This window comes from Jaculus jaculus, chromosome 18 (genome assembly GCF_020740685.1).
Source record: "Jaculus jaculus isolate mJacJac1 chromosome 18, mJacJac1.mat.Y.cur, whole genome shotgun sequence".
In the NCBI taxonomy this organism is placed as follows: Eukaryota; Metazoa; Chordata; class Mammalia; order Rodentia; family Dipodidae; genus Jaculus; species Jaculus jaculus.
Window position 1 is genome coordinate 25464334 of NC_059119.1, and position 21193 is coordinate 25485526.

Here is a 21193-nt window from a genome sequence, read left to right on the forward strand (position 1 = left end):
AAAAATAATAAAAGATATATTCTTTAAAGATTTTTAATATGAGTCTAAACTATATTTTTATAAATTAGGATTCATTGTATAGGAATTTCTTCCAGCCGACGTTAAGTTCCAAATTGAAATAGAGGCCTGTTAGGACTCATGAAGTTCCAAAGCTTGTGAACGCTCAGGATATAAACAAGTCTGAGGACCTCACAGCTCTCAGGAATTTCCTGAAACTTACAAGATTTACAGGCCCTCCCCAAGGTTATAAAAGGAGTAAGAACTACTTGAGAGAGGAGGTATAGAGCAGCCGAACTACCTGGAGGTAGCACAGTGAGCCCCAGAGATAGCTCTCCTGGATTGCCACCCAGACTGTGGCAGGCTTTTTCATAATACAGCTGTCTTTCACTCACCCACTCTTCCGTAATAAACTCTCTGGGTCACTAAGTCACACCTGGAATAATTCTTTGATCTGTTGTTGGTACTAATGGATTTTTATTCACATCTCCCAAGGAAAAGTTAATGCTACAGATAGTTAATTATAATGCCCAAAGCAATGTGAATAATAACTGATAATTACAAAGTACATAATATGTACAAAGAAACAAGGGAATTTAAATAGTAAAAATATATATTTTATACAAATAAATGTGGTAATGCAGAAACTGATAAATTATAAACAATATGAGAATATAGAAACAAAATAATACAGAAGTTAATCCTTACCAATGATTATGTTACATTAAATATAAATGGATTAATCTCTCTGCTTAAAAAGTAGAATGGCTTTTTTCTTCAAACTTTGAACTAAGTGTATGTTATTTACAAGTGACTTGCTACATTCAAAGGCACATAATTAAAAGAATGGAAAAATATTCCAAGCAAACTGAAAACAATACAGGTATGACTGTGTTCATATAAGACAGAATCTATGTTAAAAAATCCTAAGAAATAAGAAAAAGCATTACATAATGATAAAATCAATCATTCAAGAGGGTACATGTATATACTAAATATTGTACATAAATATATTAGGAAAATATTAACAAAGCTGAAGGAATAAAGAACAACTTAAAAAAACATGGAGGAGGGCTGGAGAGATGGCTTGGTAGTTAAGGTGCTTATCTGCAAAGCCTTAGGACCCATGTTCAATTCCCCAGAAACCACATAAGCCAGATGCATAAGGTGGCACATACATCTGGATTTTGTTTGCAGTGCTGTGCCCAATCTTTCACTATCTCTTTCTCTCTCTAATAAATAACATAAAATAAATGTTTAAAATATGCATAATAAGAGGAAGCATGGAGAATATCATTAATCTACTTTCAACAATGATCACTGAGATAAAACAAAATCAATTAAAAACATAGATAGCAGAACATTTGAATCAACAGCAATAAAATAAAATGTTTGTGTTTGCTTTTCAAAACCAGGTGGAATATTCTTTAGTAACAATTACATGTTAGGGCATAATACAAGTTTAACAAATTCAAGATTGAAATCTTATCAGGCATCTTTCCCAACCACAAAGCCAAGAAACTAGAAAGCAGTAAGAAGAGAACTAAGAAAATTCACTAAATGTGGAGATTAAATGCTACATACCTCAACACCTGAACAAAAGTGCCTAAAATATATCTTTAGACAAATGGCAACAGAAAATCAACCTAACAACATGGAGCAGTAGCGGCTCTAAGCATCAATAGTAGTTCTGAGAAGAAAGAAATGATTACAGACTACAATGAGATGTCAAAAACACCCTAACTTTACAACTAAGAAAATCAGAACAAAGCCGGGTAGTGCGTGCCTTTAATCCCAGCACTCTGGAGAGTAAAGTAAGAGGATTGCTGTGAGTTCAAAGCCACACTGAGACCACGTAGTGAATTCCAGGTCTGGAATTCTCCATCCTGAGCTAGAGGGAGACCCTACCTCAAAATAAACAAAAAAAAATATACATATATAAATGAAAATGAAGACAACTGTTACCACAGAAATATAAAGATCTCAAAACACTATGAACAATTACACACCAACTAACTGGATAGCCTAGAAGGAAAGGGATAAATTCCTAAAAGGCATGCAACCTGCCAAGATAAGAAACAGAAATTCTGAACAGTAAGGGGATGGAAACAATAAACAAAATCCTTCTAATGAAGAAAAGCCGAGCGCTTCACTGGTAAAGTACACAAATAATTAGACAGAAATTAATGCAAATCCTCAAACTCTTCTAAAATATTAAAGTGGATGGAATACTTCCAAACTCACTTTATGAAGCTACCATTACCATGGTACCAAAGCCAAACAGCAATAATGCAAGAAAAGAAAATGACAGTTTTATATTCCCAACTAACACAGATACACAAAGCCTCAATGAAATACAAGCAAAGTAAAAGCAATGCATTAAGACAATCACACTCCAGAACCAAGTGGACCTTATTGGGAAGATACAGGAAGGATGTGAGAATAGTCAAATACAGACACACCAATGATTGTGACACACTACACTAATATAACAAAGAATAAAGATTACATATCCACCTCAGCAGATGCCATAAAAATAGCTGATAAAACCCAAGATCCATTCATAATAAAATGATCTCATGAAATTAGAAACAAAAATCAGCATAACTGGGCTGGAAGGATGGTATAGTGGTTAAGGCGTTTGCCTACAAAGCCAAGGAACCCAGGTTTGATTCCCCAGGACCCACGTTAGACAGATGCAAAAGGGGCACACACATCTGGAGTTCCTTTGCAGTGGCTGGAGGCCCTGATGCACCCATTTTCACTTTCTCCCTTTCTCTGTCAAATAAATAAATAAATAAACATAGTTTTTTAAAAAAAAAAAAAAAAAAAAAAACAAGTGTAACTGAAGGCTACCTACAAGTCCCACAGCTACAATCACTCTTACTGGGGAAAAGATGAAAGCTCGAGAGATCAGGAATAAAACAAAACAAGGACACTCAGTCTTGCCACATATACTCAGTGCACTGAAAATCCTAGCCAAAGAACCAGAATGCAAAATAAATAAAAGACATTTAAAATTAGAGAATATAAAGTAGAAATGCTTCTGATTACAGATGAAACAATCTTCTATTATCAAGTAAATATCAGAAACAATATATTTTCAGGATTCAAAATTAACATAAAATCTGGAGTACTGCTATACACTAACAATGAACATGAAAAATAAATTAAGAAAAACATCCCAATCATAAAATATAAACTTAGCAAAGGAAGTAAAGGAGATATGCCATGAAAACTATAAAATATGTGGCTGAAGACTTGGCTTAGTGGTTAAAGAGCTTGCCTATAAACCCTAATGTCCCTGGTTTAATTCCTCAGTGCCCATGTAAAACCAGAAATGCAGGAAAGAGAGTTTGCAACACGGTCTTGTGTTTTGGGAATGGCCATGGGCAGTGTGAAGCAGGGCTGCTGGATGCCTGCATGGAGATGCTGGGACCATGAGATGGCTGCTAAGAAAAACTTTCAGCCCTGATGAAGTTTTTCAGGACTGTGAGTAGCCTAGCTGAAGGGGCGGAATTGAAACTCGAGAGACTTGTTGCTGTTAGAATTATCAGGCTTGCAGACTTGTCACTGGTACAGTTGTACTTGGAGCTAAAGAGTTTGGTGTTTGCCCTGTTTAAATCATGTATTGCTTGAGCATTTCTTTGCTATGCCCAATGCCATCTTTTGCAGTGAATGTAATTTGTAATGCATTCTGTGCCATTATGGGTTTTTTTAGGTCATTTTTTGGTATTATGGCTCAGTTAAAAGATCTTGGACTACAGGGATGAATGGGCATCATTGGAATTGATAAAAACTATGGGGACTTTTAAAGTTGGATGAATGCATTGCATTTTATATCATGTACGGTTATCAGTTTATGGGGGTCAGGGGTGAAATGTGGTGGTTTGATTCAGGTGACCCCCATAAACATAGGTGTTCTGAATTCTAGGTTCCCAGATGATGTATATTTGGGAATTAACACCTCCTGGAGGCAGTGTATTGTTGGGAGTAGACTTTCGGGTATTATAGCCAGTTTCCCCAAGCCAATGTTTGGCACACTCTCCTGTTGTCATGGCCACCTTATGTTGGCCAGGAGGTGATGTCCACCCTCTGCTCATGCCATTTTCCCTGCCATCATGGAGCTTCCCCCTGGAGCCTGTAAGCCAAAATAAATCTCTTTTTCCCCACAAGCTTCTCTTAGTTGGGTGATTTCTAACAGCAATGAGAACCTGACTGTAATACCTACCTTAAAAAAACAATAAAAATAAAATAACACTACTACCTAAAGTAAACTATATACAGTAAGTGCAACTCCTAACAAAATTTTCACAGACATAGCCTAAATTTCCCATAGAACAAGGAATGACTACTGAACAGCTGAAGCAATCTTCGGCAGCTAAAACAAAGATAGCAGTGTCATTATTACTTGATGTCAACATATCCTACAAAGCTTTAGTAAACCTAATACCATAGCACTGGATAAGACAGACACAGAGACAGATAATGGAAGAGAAGAGAGAGCCTAGAAACAAACCTGTGCATTCACAGTGAACTGATCTCTGAGGAGGCTGCCAAGAGTACACAGTGCGGGGGGGGGGGGGGGGTGACAGGGACACATACTCTCCAACAAATGGCACTGGGAAAATTGGATATTTCACATGCAGAGGATGTACAACCCCTCAAATCATATATAAAACTTAATTCAAAATGAATTCAAGACTTAACCATAAGCTATGAAGCTAACACTTCCTAAAGAAAACTGGGGAAAAGCTTTTTGATGTTGCTCTGGACAACGATTATTATTTTACTGTTGCTGTTGTTAACACAAGAATACAGAAAAACACAGCAAATAGACAATTTCAACTGCAACTAAAAATCTTCAACAGAAAAAAAAAAAAAAAAAAAACAAACTTCTACCCAATAAACAAACATGCTTTGGAATGGTAGAATATATTTGAAAACCATAAACATGATTATGTGCTAAAATTCAAAACATACAAGCCACTCACAACTCAACAACAAGAAAATAAGAAAAAACAACTTGATTTAAAGGTGGCAAGGAACTGGGCAGGGTGGCACATACCTAAGGGAGAAAGATGGTGAAAGTGAAGCCAGCTTTGGCTAAATAGCGAGACTGGCTCAAAAAAAAAAAAAAAAAAAATTAGTGAAAGGTCTGAATAGATGTTTCTCAAAACATACAAACTGACAGTAAGTGTGTAATAAAATGTTCTAGTGGTCAGATCATCACGAGTCAAAACCACAGTGGTATCTTACTCCTATTACAATGGCTATTATATTTAGGATGCATAAAAGGGACAAGTTTACACTGTTTTTGAAAATGTTAATTACCCTATGCATTATGGAAAGGACTTCAGAGATTCCTCACAAACTACATATAGAACTTCTATATGATCTAGGAACCCAACTTCTTGGTTAATATGTAAAGAAAAATGAAGTCAATCTCTTGAAAAGAAACCTCTACTTCCATGTTCATTACAGCACTATTCGCAATGGCCAAGGTAAGGGATTGACCTAATCAACCACGAGAAAACAAAACAAAATTTCTATCTATGGAAGAACAGATAAAGAAAATGTGGTATAGATGATAGATGAAGCGAGCAGGGATGCTAATTTGGTTTTTATAAAGGAAACTGACATTTGTAAAATCATGAATGAACATTGATGCCATTATTTCAAGTCTAAAGGCAGAGGCTGGAGAGATGGCTCAGTGGTTAAAGGACTTGCTTGCAAAGCCTGATGGCCTGGTTTTGATTCCCAAGTACCCACATAAAGCCAGATGCACTAAGGGGTACATGTATCTATAGTTTATTTGCAGTGGCCGGAGGCCTTATTACACACATAGTCAGTCTCTCCCCCATGTCTTTCTGTTTCTCTCTTAAAGTAACTAAAAAAAAATTTAAAAAATAAAAACGGGAACAGAGAAACAAATGCTACATGATATCACCTATATGTTGAATTCGAAAATGCCAAATTCATAGAGTCACAGAGTAGAAAGGAGATTGCCAAATACTGTGGACTGGGAATGTGCGTACAGAATTTAATCATGGAGAATAAAGGAATACTTCAACCTATACCTTAAGTCTGATATAAAAAATTAATTTCAGGGCTGGAGAGATGGCGTAGCGGTTGGGTGCTTGCCTGTGAAGCCTAAGGACCCTGGTTCGAGGCTCGGTTCCCCACGTCCCACGTTAGCCAGATGCACAAGGGGGCACACGCGTCTGGAGTTCACTTGCAGAGGCTGGAAGCCTTGGCGCGCCCATTCTCTCTCTCTCCCTCTACCTGTCTTTCTCTCTGTGTCTGTCGCTCTCAAATAAATAAATAAAAATATTTTTAAAAAAATAATTTCAAATTGATTACAAGCCAAAATTAAAAATATAAAACTATGAAAGTTTCAGAAGAAACAAAAACAAGAGAAAATATTCAGACTCTCAGGCCAGGCAAAGACTTGGCACAAAAACATACAGGAACCTGTCCATTTCTAAATTGGGCCTTATCAAGCTGCAAACTTAAGGGCTAGGGATGTAGCTCAGTGAGTAGAATGCTAGCTTAGTATGCATGAAGCCCTGTGTATGATCACTAGTGCCACATAAATTGGTTGTATCGTGGTAGATGCTTATAATCCCAGAACGCAGGTGGTAGAGGCAGGAAAATCAGAAGTTCAAGTTAATTCTTCAATGCATAGCCAATTCAAAGCCAGCCTGGGATATATAAGGCCACGCCTCAAAAAAAATGAAACTTTTTGTTGTGAAATATCTTGTTAAGAGATTGAAAAGACAATGCAGAGTGGGATAAAATATTTGCAAGCCACATTATCAGACAAAGAGCTATTATCTAAATTACATAACATTTAAAAAAATCAATGGTGATCATCACTGTCCAATTAAAAAATGGGAAAAATATACCCAAGTATTTTTAAAAATAATGTATTTATTTGCAAACAAAGAGAGAGAGAATGAATGAGTGTACCAGGGTGTCTAGCCACTGCAAACAAACTCCAGATGCATGTACCATTTTGTGCATCTGGCTTTCAGTGGGTACTAGAGAATTAAACCCAGATCATTAGGTTTTGCAAGCAAGTGCCTTAACTGCTGAGTCATCTCTCCAGCCCCATCCAGACATCTTAATGAAGAGGATACAAACACACAGGCATATTAGAAGTGTTAAATCTTAAGGATATATAAATTAAAACCACAATGAGATATCACTCTATACATATCAGAATGATCAAATGAAAACTAGAGACAATACTACTACTAAAACTAGAGACCAAATACTAGCACAGTTTCTTACAAAATTCATGCAGTTGCTATTCAGCCTAGCAACTGTGTTCTTGTGTATTGATCACATGTAAATGAAACCTTATGTTCACGGAAAAAGCTATGCACATAGTAGCTTTATTTATAATTGCCAAGAACTGGAAGCAACCCAAATGTCCTTCAATGGGTGGATGGTTAAACAAGCTGTGGTACATGGACTACACTAGTCTGTTAAATTCAATGAACTATGAATACATACCACAACCTGGATGAATCTCCAAGGAATTACGCTGACTGGAAAAGCCATGTCAAAAAGCACTATTTATGTAACAGATTTGATGCGGAATGTGAATAAACCCTGCCAATTGTATCAGTGTCAATACTCTGATTGTAATCTAATACTGCAGTTTTGCAAAATATTTCACTGGGGAAAACTAGGTTGATCCTAGGAGACCTTTCTGTGTTATTGCTTACAACTGCATGTGAATCTATAGCTATTTCGATAAAAATGTCAATTTCATAAAGATACGAGGCAATACCATATTGAATTTTGAACCCTAATCAAGGACTTTGAACCCTTAACCAGGCAGTGGGGAGCCATTCAAGCAGGTTGAATATGGATGGCTTAATATATCTGTGGATCAGAAGAACCAATAGGATGGTGGTGAGTGTGATGGATTAAAGGAGAAGTTATTCAAGCAAAAATTCCACAAGCAGAGCTCAATATTGAAGCCAATATTGTTTCCAACTAAGTGTGACAATGATCTATGCTCATGACCACTTCAAGAACTACATATGCAGTCCACACTCATGGGACTCAAGTTCCTTGGCAATTTGCCCTTGTTTGGGAATCTGATTATAAAATAAAGAGAATGTCCGGAGTTGTCTCGCTACATTGAACTCATTATTTTATTCCATGATTATACATTTTACAAAAGTGAAAAAGTACTTGATATTTAAAATGCTACACCTTTATAAACGTAAGTAAAAGAAAATGTTCCAGCCTGGCGTGGTGGTGCACGCCTTTAATCCCAGCACTCGGGAGGCAGAGGTAGGAGGATTGTGGTTAGTTCGAGGCTACCCTGAGACTCCATAGTGAATACCAGGTCATTCTGAGCTAGAGTAAAACCCCACCTCAAAAAAAAAAAATAAAAATAAAAATAAACAGAAAAAGCGCTCCAATCCTTGCAATGCTTAGCATGCCTGTACAAAACAATTTTAAGATGTTTGAAGGTTTGAAAATATATTAAGACATGGGATTTTAATTAATTTTAGGTAAATGTTGATAGAATTTGGAATCCAGGTTTAAATATCTGAGGAAATTTAATTTCAGTGTTTTGATTTACTAGCTTTATAAGCAGTATTTACAGGTTCCAATTAATATGATTTCATTAGCTTGTATATTTATGTAATTGCGCATGAAATACAATACATGATAGCAGCTCTTCTCACATCCTAGGCATCCTCATTATCCAGTTGGATATGTGAGTTTATCTCTGCCTGGGATTCTCTCCATGACGTTGGCCCACCTTTAACAGGGTCATGGGGCCACCGTCCAATCATGGTTTGAAGCCTTTCAGAGCCGAGGCTGCAAAATTCAGAAGGAAAACGAGCTTACCTTATGGGATTGTCCATCCTGGATACCGTAAGGAAGGCAGCAAGGTTGGCTGTGTAGGAGGAGCACACAATGAGGGTGAAGAGCCACCAGCTGCCCATCACAATGCGCATGGCCACCGAGTTCACAGAAGACTCGCCACCTGTGGGAGACAGACAGAGGGGTTGACCCATGCCTGCCACTCATTCTTGTCACTGGGAAGATTCTGTCCTTTGGACAGACTTGTCATTGCAGATGCACTGGGGAGCTGGAGAATGACCATCCTTGGGCTGTATTTTTTTTTTTAATAGGGTCTCACTTTAGCCCAGGCTGACCCAGATCTCACACTGTAGTCTTAGCCTGGCCTCAAACTCACAGCAACCCTCCTACCTCTGCCTCCCAAATGCTGGGATTAAAGGCGTGCGCCACCACGCGCGGCTTAGTTATTTATTTATTTTTAGGAAAAGTCCTTAAAGCTATCAGTACTGGACAAGGTCAGAAGATCACAAAAGACAGAAAAAGTTAAAATTGAACTTTGTCTCAATATCAGGATCACACCAAAATCTTCCAGCTCGAAGATTTGGCCTCATAGTGGAAGAGCTCCCTGGGCTACAGGGTATGTACGTCTAGCAATTTCAAATTCACATGAAGTAGACAGGAATTCTGTAAATACAGAATTACTTCCTGCCTGGAGGCCTTCTCAGCTTTCCTTTGACCCACAGAAATGAGATATACCATGTTACTTCTATTAATATTCAGCCCTCACTGGATGATTTTTTCCCCAGGATTTTTAGAAATCACAGAGTGTAACTTTCAGTGAGAAAATGCTTCTTTGAGGCCAATTATTATTTCTCTTTGGTCCCTTAGGTGGTAGCAGAGGAAAGCTTCTCTCTCACTATTTCCCTTATATACCCTTGCTAAGCTTTGGCCGGGATGCACATAGGGCATTGAGAACTTGGCAAGTTAGGGCTGGAGATGTGGGCTAGCGGTTAAGGCGCTTGCCTGTGAAACCTAAGGACCCACGTTGTCCTCTCCAGATCCCACGTTAGCCAGATGCACAAAGGCGAGGCAAGTGCAAGGTCTCACATGCCCTCTAGATGGCACAAGCGTCTGGAGTTTGGCTGCAGGGGCTGAGGCCACTGGCATGCCAGTTCTCTCTCTCTCTCTTTCTCTCTCTCTCTAAAAAAGAAAGAAACTTACAATGTTCACTTAAAAAGAACTTGACAATTTAATCATTTCCAGCCCAAACTGCAGAATCCTGCAACTCGCCAGTGCATGGGAATGTTCTGAGAAGGAGACCTCTTAGAACCAGCAGACTTTGGATCCCAAGAATCACTGGAACGCTGCCTATGTGACTGCAGCGCAACTGCGGTTCATTTTTTCCCCACTAAGGCTGCAGAGTTAAGCAAGCTTTGGCGTTTCACTTGACAACCTCATGCGCATGGCAATCAATCCATGGTGGAAGGTCTGGTGAATGCAAAGATCTCCCGTTAATTTTATCTGAAGTGGGGAGTCAGCATTGGAAGCCAAGCTCCTCGTTGCCATTTCACTTAATTGCTGTCTGATATTGCTGAAAGAAACCAAGTTGAGCCTGATACCAACAACTGTCCTAAAGATTATCATAGAACTGCATTTGAAAATGCCTTGTAGGGAAGGCCTCTGAGAACTCTGCCAGAGGAGAGATTCCTCCAAGTGCCCCGGGGTCTATTCAAGCATCAGGACACTGGGAAGGTACCTTGCTGGACGAAGGCTCCGTAGACGATCCAGATGGCACTGTGCAAGGTGGCGGAAGCGGAGGAGGGCCGTGGCTGGGCGGCGCTCTGAGCCCTCACCGCCTGGATCCGGTTCAACACAAAGATGAGCACGCCGACCACGGGGACGGCCGCCGCGATGCAGGCCCACACCGCGAAGTCGAACGGGGCAAAGAGGGAGAAAATGCTGATTTTTTCCTCGGGCTTCTTGATGAGAATGCCCACCGAGTAGTCCATGTACCGCTTGCTGAAGTCCACAACGCTCTCCCTCTCTGGGGTGATGGTGATGGCGGAGATTGCCAAGTCTGCTCTCTGTAAGGCAAGGGCAATGTCAGCTTCCTGTTTCTCCACCTAGGTGGAGATCCACCCTCTGCCCACTGAGCAGTTCTGCTCAGAGGTGATGGATTTGACAGCTGATCCTCTGGGACTTCAGAAAATATAAGTGTGTGTGGGGGGGAATCCAACACCATACCTATTATTTCTCTCGTCTTAGAAACTTCTCTTCTCATACCTAAAAGCTCCTCAAAATTTCTGGATAATTATGTCTACCAGGGCTGGAGAGATGGATGAGCAGTTAAGACACTTGCCTGCAAAACCGAAGGACCCAGGCTTAACTCCACAGGACCCAAGTAAGACAGATGCACAAGGTGGCACATGTGCCTGGAGTTCTTTGGCAGTGGCTGAGGCCCTGGTGCACCCATTCTCTATCTGTCTTTTACTCTCTTCCTCTTTCTCTCTCCCTCTCAAATAAATAAATAAATAATACAAAAATATATTTTAAAATGTCTAGGAATGTGACTTTACTATTCTAGGAACTGCAGTTGGTTTTCACAATTTGATAGTTCCACTTAGCAAACGTTATCTCCCTTGTTTTGCCTGTATTCCAGTCACACGTGAACAGTTGTGAAACCTACTACTGGGAAGAAGTTTTACTAAGAAGGTTCCTTTGCCTCTGACCTCCCACCAAGACACCTCCACCTTCTTGGCTCATCTGTGCCTTCCTTCTACATCAAGGCCACAGTTGCTTCCCCCACACCTCTGCCACATCCCCATCAAGCCTCGGCAAGTTCTATTAACCCACACTTACCACTCACTCTTTCAAAATACTTCAGAAGTTATATGGTGAGTCGTACAACTACAGAGTCTCATTAACATACCAGTCTCTTGTTTTATATGCAAATCCTCCTAATAGAACGGTCAGTGACTTATTTCTTTCTTCTACTACCCTTAACTCAAAGCCTGAAGATGTGAAGGGCTAAGTCCTCCTATATAAGGAGGAATAGCAATGTGAGCAGGGAGTCTCTCTGAACATGTCATATGTGACCTGAAAATTATATTCCAACATTTCTCTTTCCAACAGGATTCAATGTAAAGGCAGACAGACCACGATAAGATGGAACCAGGATGAGGAAGAAGCTGCCCATTGTAGTGGGGATTACAAGCCCCATCCTCGATTAGTGAACAGCAGTGAACAATGGAGTCTACAGCCCCCCCTTTGACTATAAAAGTACTGAAAGGCAGCCAACAGCTTGGCTCTTGGGCCTCCAAGTGTGAGTCATCAGAAGAATCAGGTGTGTCTCAGAATGAGCAATTATAACCTCAGATCCACCCTATATGCTCAACTGAGGGGAATTCAGATAGAACTGCATAGGGTTTAATGTGTGAGCTGGAGGGCTAAAGTCCCAAACTGAAATCCAACAACAGGGTAAAAAAGAAATAATGGTGGAGGGGCCTATGTCAGAGCATGTCTTGTTCTCTCTCTCTCTTCCCAGGAACCAAAGATCCAGGGTCCTCTTTGAGAACCAGAAAAGCTTGACCCATATTTAAAAGCTGTAGAAGATGCTTGGCTGGAACAGAGTAAGTTAACAGCATAGGAGAAAGGAGTCTTAACTTATGAAGAAAGATGTGTGAGAGGCACAATGGAGTCAACCTGTGTCACACATGTACAGATGGCAACTTGAGTGAAATACAGGGGATAACAGGTACCCATGTGTGTGCATGTCATAACGAGAACGTCATATCCAAACACCTTGATTTATTTTCCTGACTTAATTGAGGACAGAAGGTATTTAGGTAGCTGGAGGAGAAGGGTACATTTTGTGACCATATCTGAGGGATATAATCATGGTTTGCAACAAAGCACAAGTTGAAGGGATTTGAGCTGTATGTACTGGAGGTCTGGCCAAGGATGGAGACCATACCTAATGAGACCTTACTCTGTACCGACTTGGCATAGGCTTTTCTAACTTACATGGAGAAACCTGGATGCAGAGCGTAGATGATAGAATCTATTTAGGATTTGTATGTAACAAGGAAATCTAGGACACAGGAAATCCCATGGAATGAAGTATAACGGGATTTGTGTGGTCAACCACAGGACATGCATGATAGGGAAGTCTGCAGAATCAGAAGGGTACAGAAATATCCAAGAGGGATGTACCCCAAATACTTAAGTCAAGGGGGAAAGAGGCAGACACCAAGGCTCATGCATGGACCTCCGCTTACATGAAACGTCCCCTGTACAGAACTCTATAGAGAAAGCAAGTAGGTAAAGGTTTGCCTGGGCTGGAGGTGAGAATGCCATTGGCTGTCAACAGAAAGGAGTGGCTGCACACAGGAGTAATGACAGTGCTCTCAAGCTAGACTATGGCAATGGCTGCATCACTTGGGGCATTAACCAAACATCATTCAAGTGAACATCTAAAATGGTAAATTTTATAGCGTTGAAATTCTATGGCAATAAAGTTGTTTTCATAGAAGAGATGAAGGAAAATTGGAAAAGTAATGGGCCTAGCATCTACCTCCGCAGATCTAGAAAGCAAAGCCACCCATGCTTCAGAAATAAAGCCCCCAAACAGGCAGAAGGATAGCTTGTGGTCACGGAGTCAGACAGTGGCTGGCATGCAATGCTGTGGACACTGGAGCCACACAGCAATGCTCACGGGAGGAGAGGGCTCCAAGCCCTGGGAGTCTAGGCTCTTCCATAGCAACGTCAGAAATTGAAAAGGTTGGTGGAAGCAGTGATATTAGAGAGGGGGTCACCGCTGTAAATAACTGTGGGTAAATGACCCGGATGTTGTGAGGTGACAGCGGCAAGAATGGGCATATGGTGAATTGTCTTCATGCCATGAGTTTCAGTGGGGATGTGTTCTCCTGGGAGGGTAACATGTGAGAGGCATGCAAGGAGCTTAAGAACTGCATTGCTGACACAGCAGTGCGGACAATGCACACGTTCATTAGCATGGGCCACTTACACCTGCTTGAGTACACGCTGCTCTTGTAGTCTATAGGAGAATAAGCACTCGGTAGAACCCCAGGGACTGGGATAAATTTCCTAGTTCAACCTTAGTGTAAAGATGATTTACTGAAGTGTGTATTGCAGAGAGACAGCAATGGGCAAGGAAAATAAAGGCAGAAGGTCAGAGTGTGAGAAGATAAGAGAAACTGGCATAGCAGGAAAAGCAAGGAGAAAAAGAGGGCTTCGAAGGGTGGAGGGTGCTAACTGTGGTCAGTTCAGCTACCCCGAGGGCCAAGTTCAGGTACCTCCCAGAGACAGCAGCCTATACCCTCCTTGTGGCCCCGATCGTGGGACCTACCTTACTGATGAGCTCCCCGATCATTCCGTTCCAGGAGGTGTTCTGCAGCTGGTGACCGTACCTGCCGTCAGGGGCCTGGTAAATCTCATACTTGAAGCCCAGAGCCTTGGCCAGTGCATCTAGCACATCTATGGAAAACCCTTTGTAACGCTTGGGCTGTCCAAGGATGTTCTCCGCCACCATCACGAAAGGTTCTTCCTGGGGACAACAGAAGGAATGTTCTTCAACTCAGCAACAAGTTCACTGACAAATACTTCCAGGCCATTGCTGGAAAGACAGTTCTGATGAATCATGACTTGAGAATATTGAGGCAGGGAGAATGGCTTGGTGGTAGAGCCCAAGATGAATGCACATAAGGCTCAATTCCATCCTTAACTTTAACAGTATTAACAACAGCAATAATAATAGGATGTTAGCATTTAGCCAACTTCTACCTCGAAGCTGAATTCCTCCACCCTTTTTGAAAAGCACTTTATAGGTAATCAAGGGACAGAAGAAACCTCAGAATCACTAGGGCTACATGGGAAAGTGGAGATTTAATTGACGTATATATGTCTTCCCCAACCTCTGCCCTAACTCCTAGACCCTTAAGTAACATGGTGTGTTTTCTTAACGTCATTTGCAACATTCACACTGAACCATGAGCCTGTCCTCAGGAAATGCTCTGCATCTATGGGAACCATACAAGAAATATGACCTTCTCGTCCAGGATAACACATGGCAATAAAGCTATGTTGATGTCAGGCTGAGTGAAGACAGCTTTATATCTATCAAGTCGTACTAGAAAGGAAGAGCCGATTAATAGACCAAGGTCACTTCATAAGTCAAAGGACAGATTAATTAAGCACATGGATGCTAAATCCACAGCCATGCTAGGTGAATACAGGTTGTGTGCTTTGCCCTGTGGGCCAAGTGGCCAACTAGAAAAACCTCTCAGCCATCCCCATTGTCCCTTCTTGTGTGAAACTAACTATGAAGAGGCTTTTGGCACAGAGCCTCAATAAATGTATCTCATTAAATTAATTTTCCTAAGTAACTAGGTTATAAGGATTATTTGTGGCATACATATATGTAAATGCAGAAATACTTTAGGTAAATGTTTCCATATCCCTGGAATGGAGGGAAACATTTTCACTATATCTGGCCAATTGAAAAAAAAAAAAAAAAGTTCTTAAGGAGCAAAAAAAAGAAAAAAAAGAAAAGAAAAGGAATATGTACCTAAGGTGTCTCACTGAATGAAAGTCAATGATATGAGGAAAACTATTCAGAAATATTCAACTAATTAATGGCCTTCACAGTAAACTTCATATCATATGTGACCATCAGCAATCCTCTGCTAGGATAATGTCATCCTGCTAGCATTTCTTTGGAAACCCAAGCTGCCAATCCTAGTGCCTCCAAGCCCCAAGGAGCAGCAGTAAGTCAAGGCCCAATTGAATGGCCGAGTGTCCTTGGGAACCCAGCACAGGTGGCAGAAGTGGTCCTCAAATGCACCCAGGGGTTTCACAGATAATCTCTATCTTCACTCTCCCCTTAATTAATAACACAATTTGAATGGATGAAAGGCCTCCCAAGAACTCAAATAACCCCTTTGACATCCTCTTTAATCCCACATTAGCCAGAGAGAAACCTCTGACTTAGAAGCCTGGATGGTGAAGCTCCCACGACATCCCCAGGATCCTACCAAGACAGTCACCACTTTGAGAGTCAGTCCTTGGAGGCGGCTGCCCATGGGCCTCTCCTGCAGGCTGCCATTCAAGCCCTTCTCTGAGTCCCATGTCGCAAGCTGTGGAAGAAAAAACGGGATGTGAGGGATGGAAGTGGTACCCATGCATGCCTTAGGAGCTCCTCCTAGACCAGGATCCTGAATCAGGGAAGTGGGCAGAGAGTGGCTGTGTGGGCTTTAATTGAAAGATCCAGTGCTATCTCAAAACTGTAGATAAGAGAGGTATAACAAGACAGAAAAGTCCACTTCCTCCATCAACTTACCTGGAACTCTGCGATCTCACACATCCCTAGAAGGAAACCAGATAAGAACGTTTCTCTAGAATGAATGTTCATGTCCCATTTTATTCTGCTCTTCCATGGAGGCCATGCCATTGCTCCTTCCACAGTGTCCTCTTCTCTAATTACACCTTTGGCTTTCCTAGGCCATAGGGCCCTTATCTCTGGCCATTGCTACTCCCAAGCGCAGAATGAAATGTGCATTCTTGTCTTGTCCCCTGGCACCTACTTGCACCCAGGACCAAAAGCACCCTGTCCCAACACCAGAACTTTCTCTGATATGAGGTGGAAACTGAGAGTTAAACACATATGCTCTGTATCTACTGTATCATTATGAAGCTATAGGCTGTGTCCAACAGACAAATACATCTCCTCTGGGCATCATCAGGTGATGCAGGAGGACCCTATCTTGACTCAGAAACAACAGAGGAGGCAGGTATTCTTCAAAGTGATATTCCTCCTTTCATCCTTTAAAAGGATTTGACAAAATGACCAAGCCTTCATGTTACCAGTGCTTCTTAATTATTAACTGAGGAGCTACTAAAACGTATAGACACTAGACCCAGCTCAAGCCAACTAAATCAGAGCCTCAGGTTTTGGTCATGCGAGCGTTGATACTTCTGGAGTGGTCCTGCTAGCTCTTTGGGTCCCTGGGCTTCTAGCTTGGCTGCACATCAGGATATCTCAGAGGTCTTTTCGAACATACTGAAACCTTGCTCCACCTCCCGAGAGTCTGATTTAGTTGGTTTGCAGTGGACTAGACACGGATATTTCAGCTCCCTCCATGATTCAGACGTACAGCCGGGATGGTGAACCACTGCTGTGGATTAAAGTGGGAATTCTCAAACAATGGTACCTCCATAAATCACCTAGGGATTTTGCGTGAACTTTCAGATCCTGGGGCCTCAGATTATTCGTGTCTAACAAGCTCCTGATTGATGCTGCCATTGCGAGGCTGCTCCTGTATCGGGCCGTGTGGGTGTGTTTAACCCAAGCAGAAGAATGTACCGCTCTGTGACCATTTCCCACGGGCCCTGACACCCATGCCAGGACCTGCACACTGGACCCCAATAAGCCACGGTCCTAGAAGCTGTGGATCCTCTCACTTGAGACACGCTGCAGTTCTGAAGCCTTAAGCAAAACCACTGGAATGAGGCATGGAGTCTTAGATGTAGCTTAAAAGAATCTGGGGTCTCTTATTGCCACTTTGGACACAAAGCCTACTAAGTCCCACGCTACCCTATATAATAAGCTGCTTGGCGGTGAGGAGTGAATAATTTAATTCAGTGCCTGGCCATGTCCTCTGAAAAGCCCCACAACCACTGCTAGTTAGTCAAAGGGGGCACTGCAGGAAAGAGAAAGCTGAAATCTACCCAGAATTCTAATCAGAGGCATCAAAGATGTAAATGGCATCATTGAGATTCAAGAAACAGCGCTGGGAATTAGAAGCACTGAAGCTGGATTAAAATGCTCGTCAAAGAGGAAAGGAGGGGCTGGAGAGATGACTTAATGGTTAAGGCACTTGCCTGCGAAGCCTAAGGACTCATGTTAGACGCCCCAAGTCCCACGTAAGTCCGATACTGGAAGTGGATGCAGTGGGCAGGAATGTGTGTACATTATACCAGCTGTATCCACATTCCCATACCTGCTTAGTGGGAATTAAAGCTGTTAATCCCTGATTTGTGTTCCATACTCCCCTTGAGTATATGAAATTATAAAGCCCCCAACATGACCACCAGCGACTCAAAGAGTCAAGATGGAGGCAATCTAGACAATGACATATCAACTCTAGACAGCAAACATTCTGTAGTGTGTTGGAACAGGATTCTTACATCTGCTGCCAAACTGCTCTGGCACTGTGAAGGGAAGTCAACTCTTTGCTATCTTGGCCTGGATGAGCCAGGCTTTACCTAGATTTATACCGGGGACCATGCTTGGGCATGGGAATGGCGGGTAAAGTCAGGATGAAACATGGGATGAAGCCCAGTGCTGCTGGGGTTTCATATCAGCTCAAAGAAGAGCTCTGACTTGAAGTTTCTCCACAACATGCTCTGCTTCTAGGCACTTCTGTCTGGCTCCAGGCAGCGTCACCTCTGCTGCAGACCACAATGCCAGTCTCCTCCTGCCCTCCACACCATCAACCTCGCTATCCTCACTCTAAGCACTCCACAGTGCGCTGGCACACACCTTTAAAATAAAAACAAACTTAAACATCAACGATACTTATCAAAATGTTCTAACAATTTCTCATTTCTTACAAAATACACAGGATTACTTGTAAGTCTGACCTAAGAAGATTGCCCTTCCTGACTTCAAGCCTGCTCTTACTCTCAGCCCCTCTCACTTTTGCTAGCTATGATACCCACCAACCCCATGAGATCCTTGCCTTTTCTCACACACAAGCGTGCTTCCCTGGATATTTGTATCCAGTTTCTTCTGCCTGGGATGGTATTTCTCTTCTTTTGGGTCTAGTAAACTCTGACCCATTAAAAAAAAATACTTTCGGCCTGGAGAGATGGCTTAGTGGTTAAGCACTTGCCTGTAAAGCCTAAGGACCCCAGTTTGAGGCTCGACTCCCCAGGACCCACGTTAGCCAGATGCACAAGAGAGTCTGGAGTTTGTTTTCAGTGGCTAGAGACCCTGAAGCGCCCATTCATTCCATCCCTCTCTCCCTCTCCCTTCTCTGCCTCTTTCTGTTGCTCTCAAATAAATAAATAAAATAAACAAAAAAATACTTTCACCGTAGAATCCTTTAGATTTACAAAAGTGTGCAAAGGTTTTTCTGCATTCCTGATTCCCAGCTTTCCCTAATGTTAAGCCACCAATATATCATATATTAATACATTACATTCATCATAACTAATGAGTGGTTCACACAGTCTCAATGATTTATACAAAGCTGAAATGGAAGTGGCCTCCAAAGCTTTCTACTCAGCCCAAGTCTCCGAGGCACAGGCAGTTTGGAACATCATTTGGTGTCCTGATCTCTGGGACCATATGCTGCCGCTGGCCTCGCTCCTTTCTATCTCTGGGTCCCAGCCTTGCCCACGATACCATACTTGCTCTCCACTATCAATTTTAGAACTGATGTAGATTCAGAGAAGAAGGGCATTTTAGATGTTCAATTTGACTTTTATCACTGACCTTAACGACATCAGACAGCCCACGTGACGTCATGTGCTTGAGACAGATGGCAGTACTCAGACACTATTTTCTTATCCATAAAATGGGATACAAATATCTTTCCCGCCTACCAGAGAGAATTGGCACGCCAGAGCTACAGCCAGCACAATCAAACTCCAAATGCTTGCGCCACCTAGTGGGCATGCACGACCTTATACTTGCCTCACCTTTGTGCATCTGGCTTATGTAGGATCTGGAGAGAGATCCAACACCGGTCCTTAGGCTTCACAGGCAAGCTCCTTAACCACTAAGCCATCTCTCTAGACCTCAAACTAGATTTTAAACACTATGCAGTATATAACTTGAATTATGTTTACGGAAAAAAAGGTAAACATAGAAGGATATATATTAAAGTGTTATTATAAACACTCATATATATTGTATAGCGCTGGAAGAATCACGTATAGTAATTATTGCTATCTTTATGCTTGTATTGCATTTAATAGGATTTTCACAACCTTAATGGGAAGGAAAGGAACTTTGAATAAAAATGAATAGCACAGGTGATTAACCAAAATCCTGTCATATGCTTTTTTATGATGAGGACTGAATGACAAAGAAACAGAGAAATTATCTGTCAGTAAGTTAAGGCCCTTCTGAGAGACAAAATCAAATAAATCCATGTTCCTGCTGCAAGGAGTTAGAGAAATTCCTCATCTCCTCAAGGAGCCATATCAGTAGTTAAACCACTCTCACATTCCAGGACACTTCCACAAACCCAATGGATTAGGAGATGGAAAAGAGCCACAGATGAGGCCCAGACCATGAAAACAAGAATTCTTTCCCTTGTAAGACAGCAGGACGGAATCAAACATTGCCATTAATATTCAGACATGGGGCTGGAGAGATAGCTTGGTGGTTAAGGCATGTGTCTATGAAGCCAAAAGACTCAGGTTCAGTTCCCCAGAACCCATGTAAGCAAGATGCACAAGGGACACCTGCATCTGGAGTTCATTTACAGTGGCTGGAGGCCTTGGTGTGCCCGTTATCTCTCTGTCTCTCTTCTTTTCTCTCTCTCTCTTTTTGCTTGAAAATATTTTTAAAAAATTAAAAAAAATATTCAGACAACTCTAATGAGCAAAGAATGTTTAAATCCAAGTAAATTTCAAACAAGAGGAAGAAAGTTCTCTACATTGGCAATCATCCCTACCTTTGGTTCTCAACATACCTGGGACTTAAAGAGTTTTTTGTTGTTGTTGTTTTCTTATCCTTTAATACCAGATTTTTCTCTTTGGCCTTTAGGTATCCTATACCCTAACAAAGAAAGATGAACTACTTCAAAGTGAAAGTCAAGTTCTGCCTTTCAGACATATCAAAGTGCAGCCGTGTTCCAGGGCTAGGGGTCCTCCATGGTGGGCAGGACAGCTTATTCTTCTCTCCCATCAGCCTGGAGCCCAGAGCTCTGGGCTGGGAAAATCTGCCCTTTTCCACAAATCTATATGCTCTTGCCAAAAATCTTAAATCCAGAACAGGAGCTTTGATCATTTCTGAGCAAGACCATTGCTTGGAACACTCCATATACAGAATTGGACAGAGAAACAGAGCTCAAATGAAAGATTCCAGTGACATATTCCCAACCTTGCAGCTAGCCGACACGGGGACCGAATGCATCCCACCTTCATCCTGAGGGTGTCTGGTGCTCTCTGTTCAGAACATCGAGGAGAAGGTCTCAGTCGGTAAGAATCAAATGAGGCTGATGGGCTCGATAAATGGGAAGCCAGGAAAGCCTTTTACTTGAAGTCCTGACACTTAGTCACACTGCTCTACACCATTTCATTTGTACCAAAGTACATCTACTCAGACTTC

At 41.6% G+C, this 21193-nt stretch overlaps 1 protein-coding gene across 2 annotated transcripts in view; it reads right to left on the minus strand.

The window, feature by feature from the left end:
• The window catches only part of Grid1 (glutamate ionotropic receptor delta type subunit 1), a 796332-nt gene that overhangs the window by 109905 nt on the left and 665234 nt on the right, over positions 1–21193 (minus strand). For both annotated transcript variants that reach the window (XM_004658009.3, XM_045137810.1), the window contains exons 9-12: positions 15885–15986; positions 14201–14398; positions 10589–10916; positions 8878–9016 (exon numbers count right to left, since the gene is read on the minus strand). In XM_004658009.3, the coding sequence (XP_004658066.1) occupies positions 8878–9016; positions 10589–10916; positions 14201–14398; positions 15885–15986 (767 nt within the window). The remainder of the gene's footprint in view (positions 1–8877; positions 9017–10588; positions 10917–14200; positions 14399–15884; positions 15987–21193) is intronic.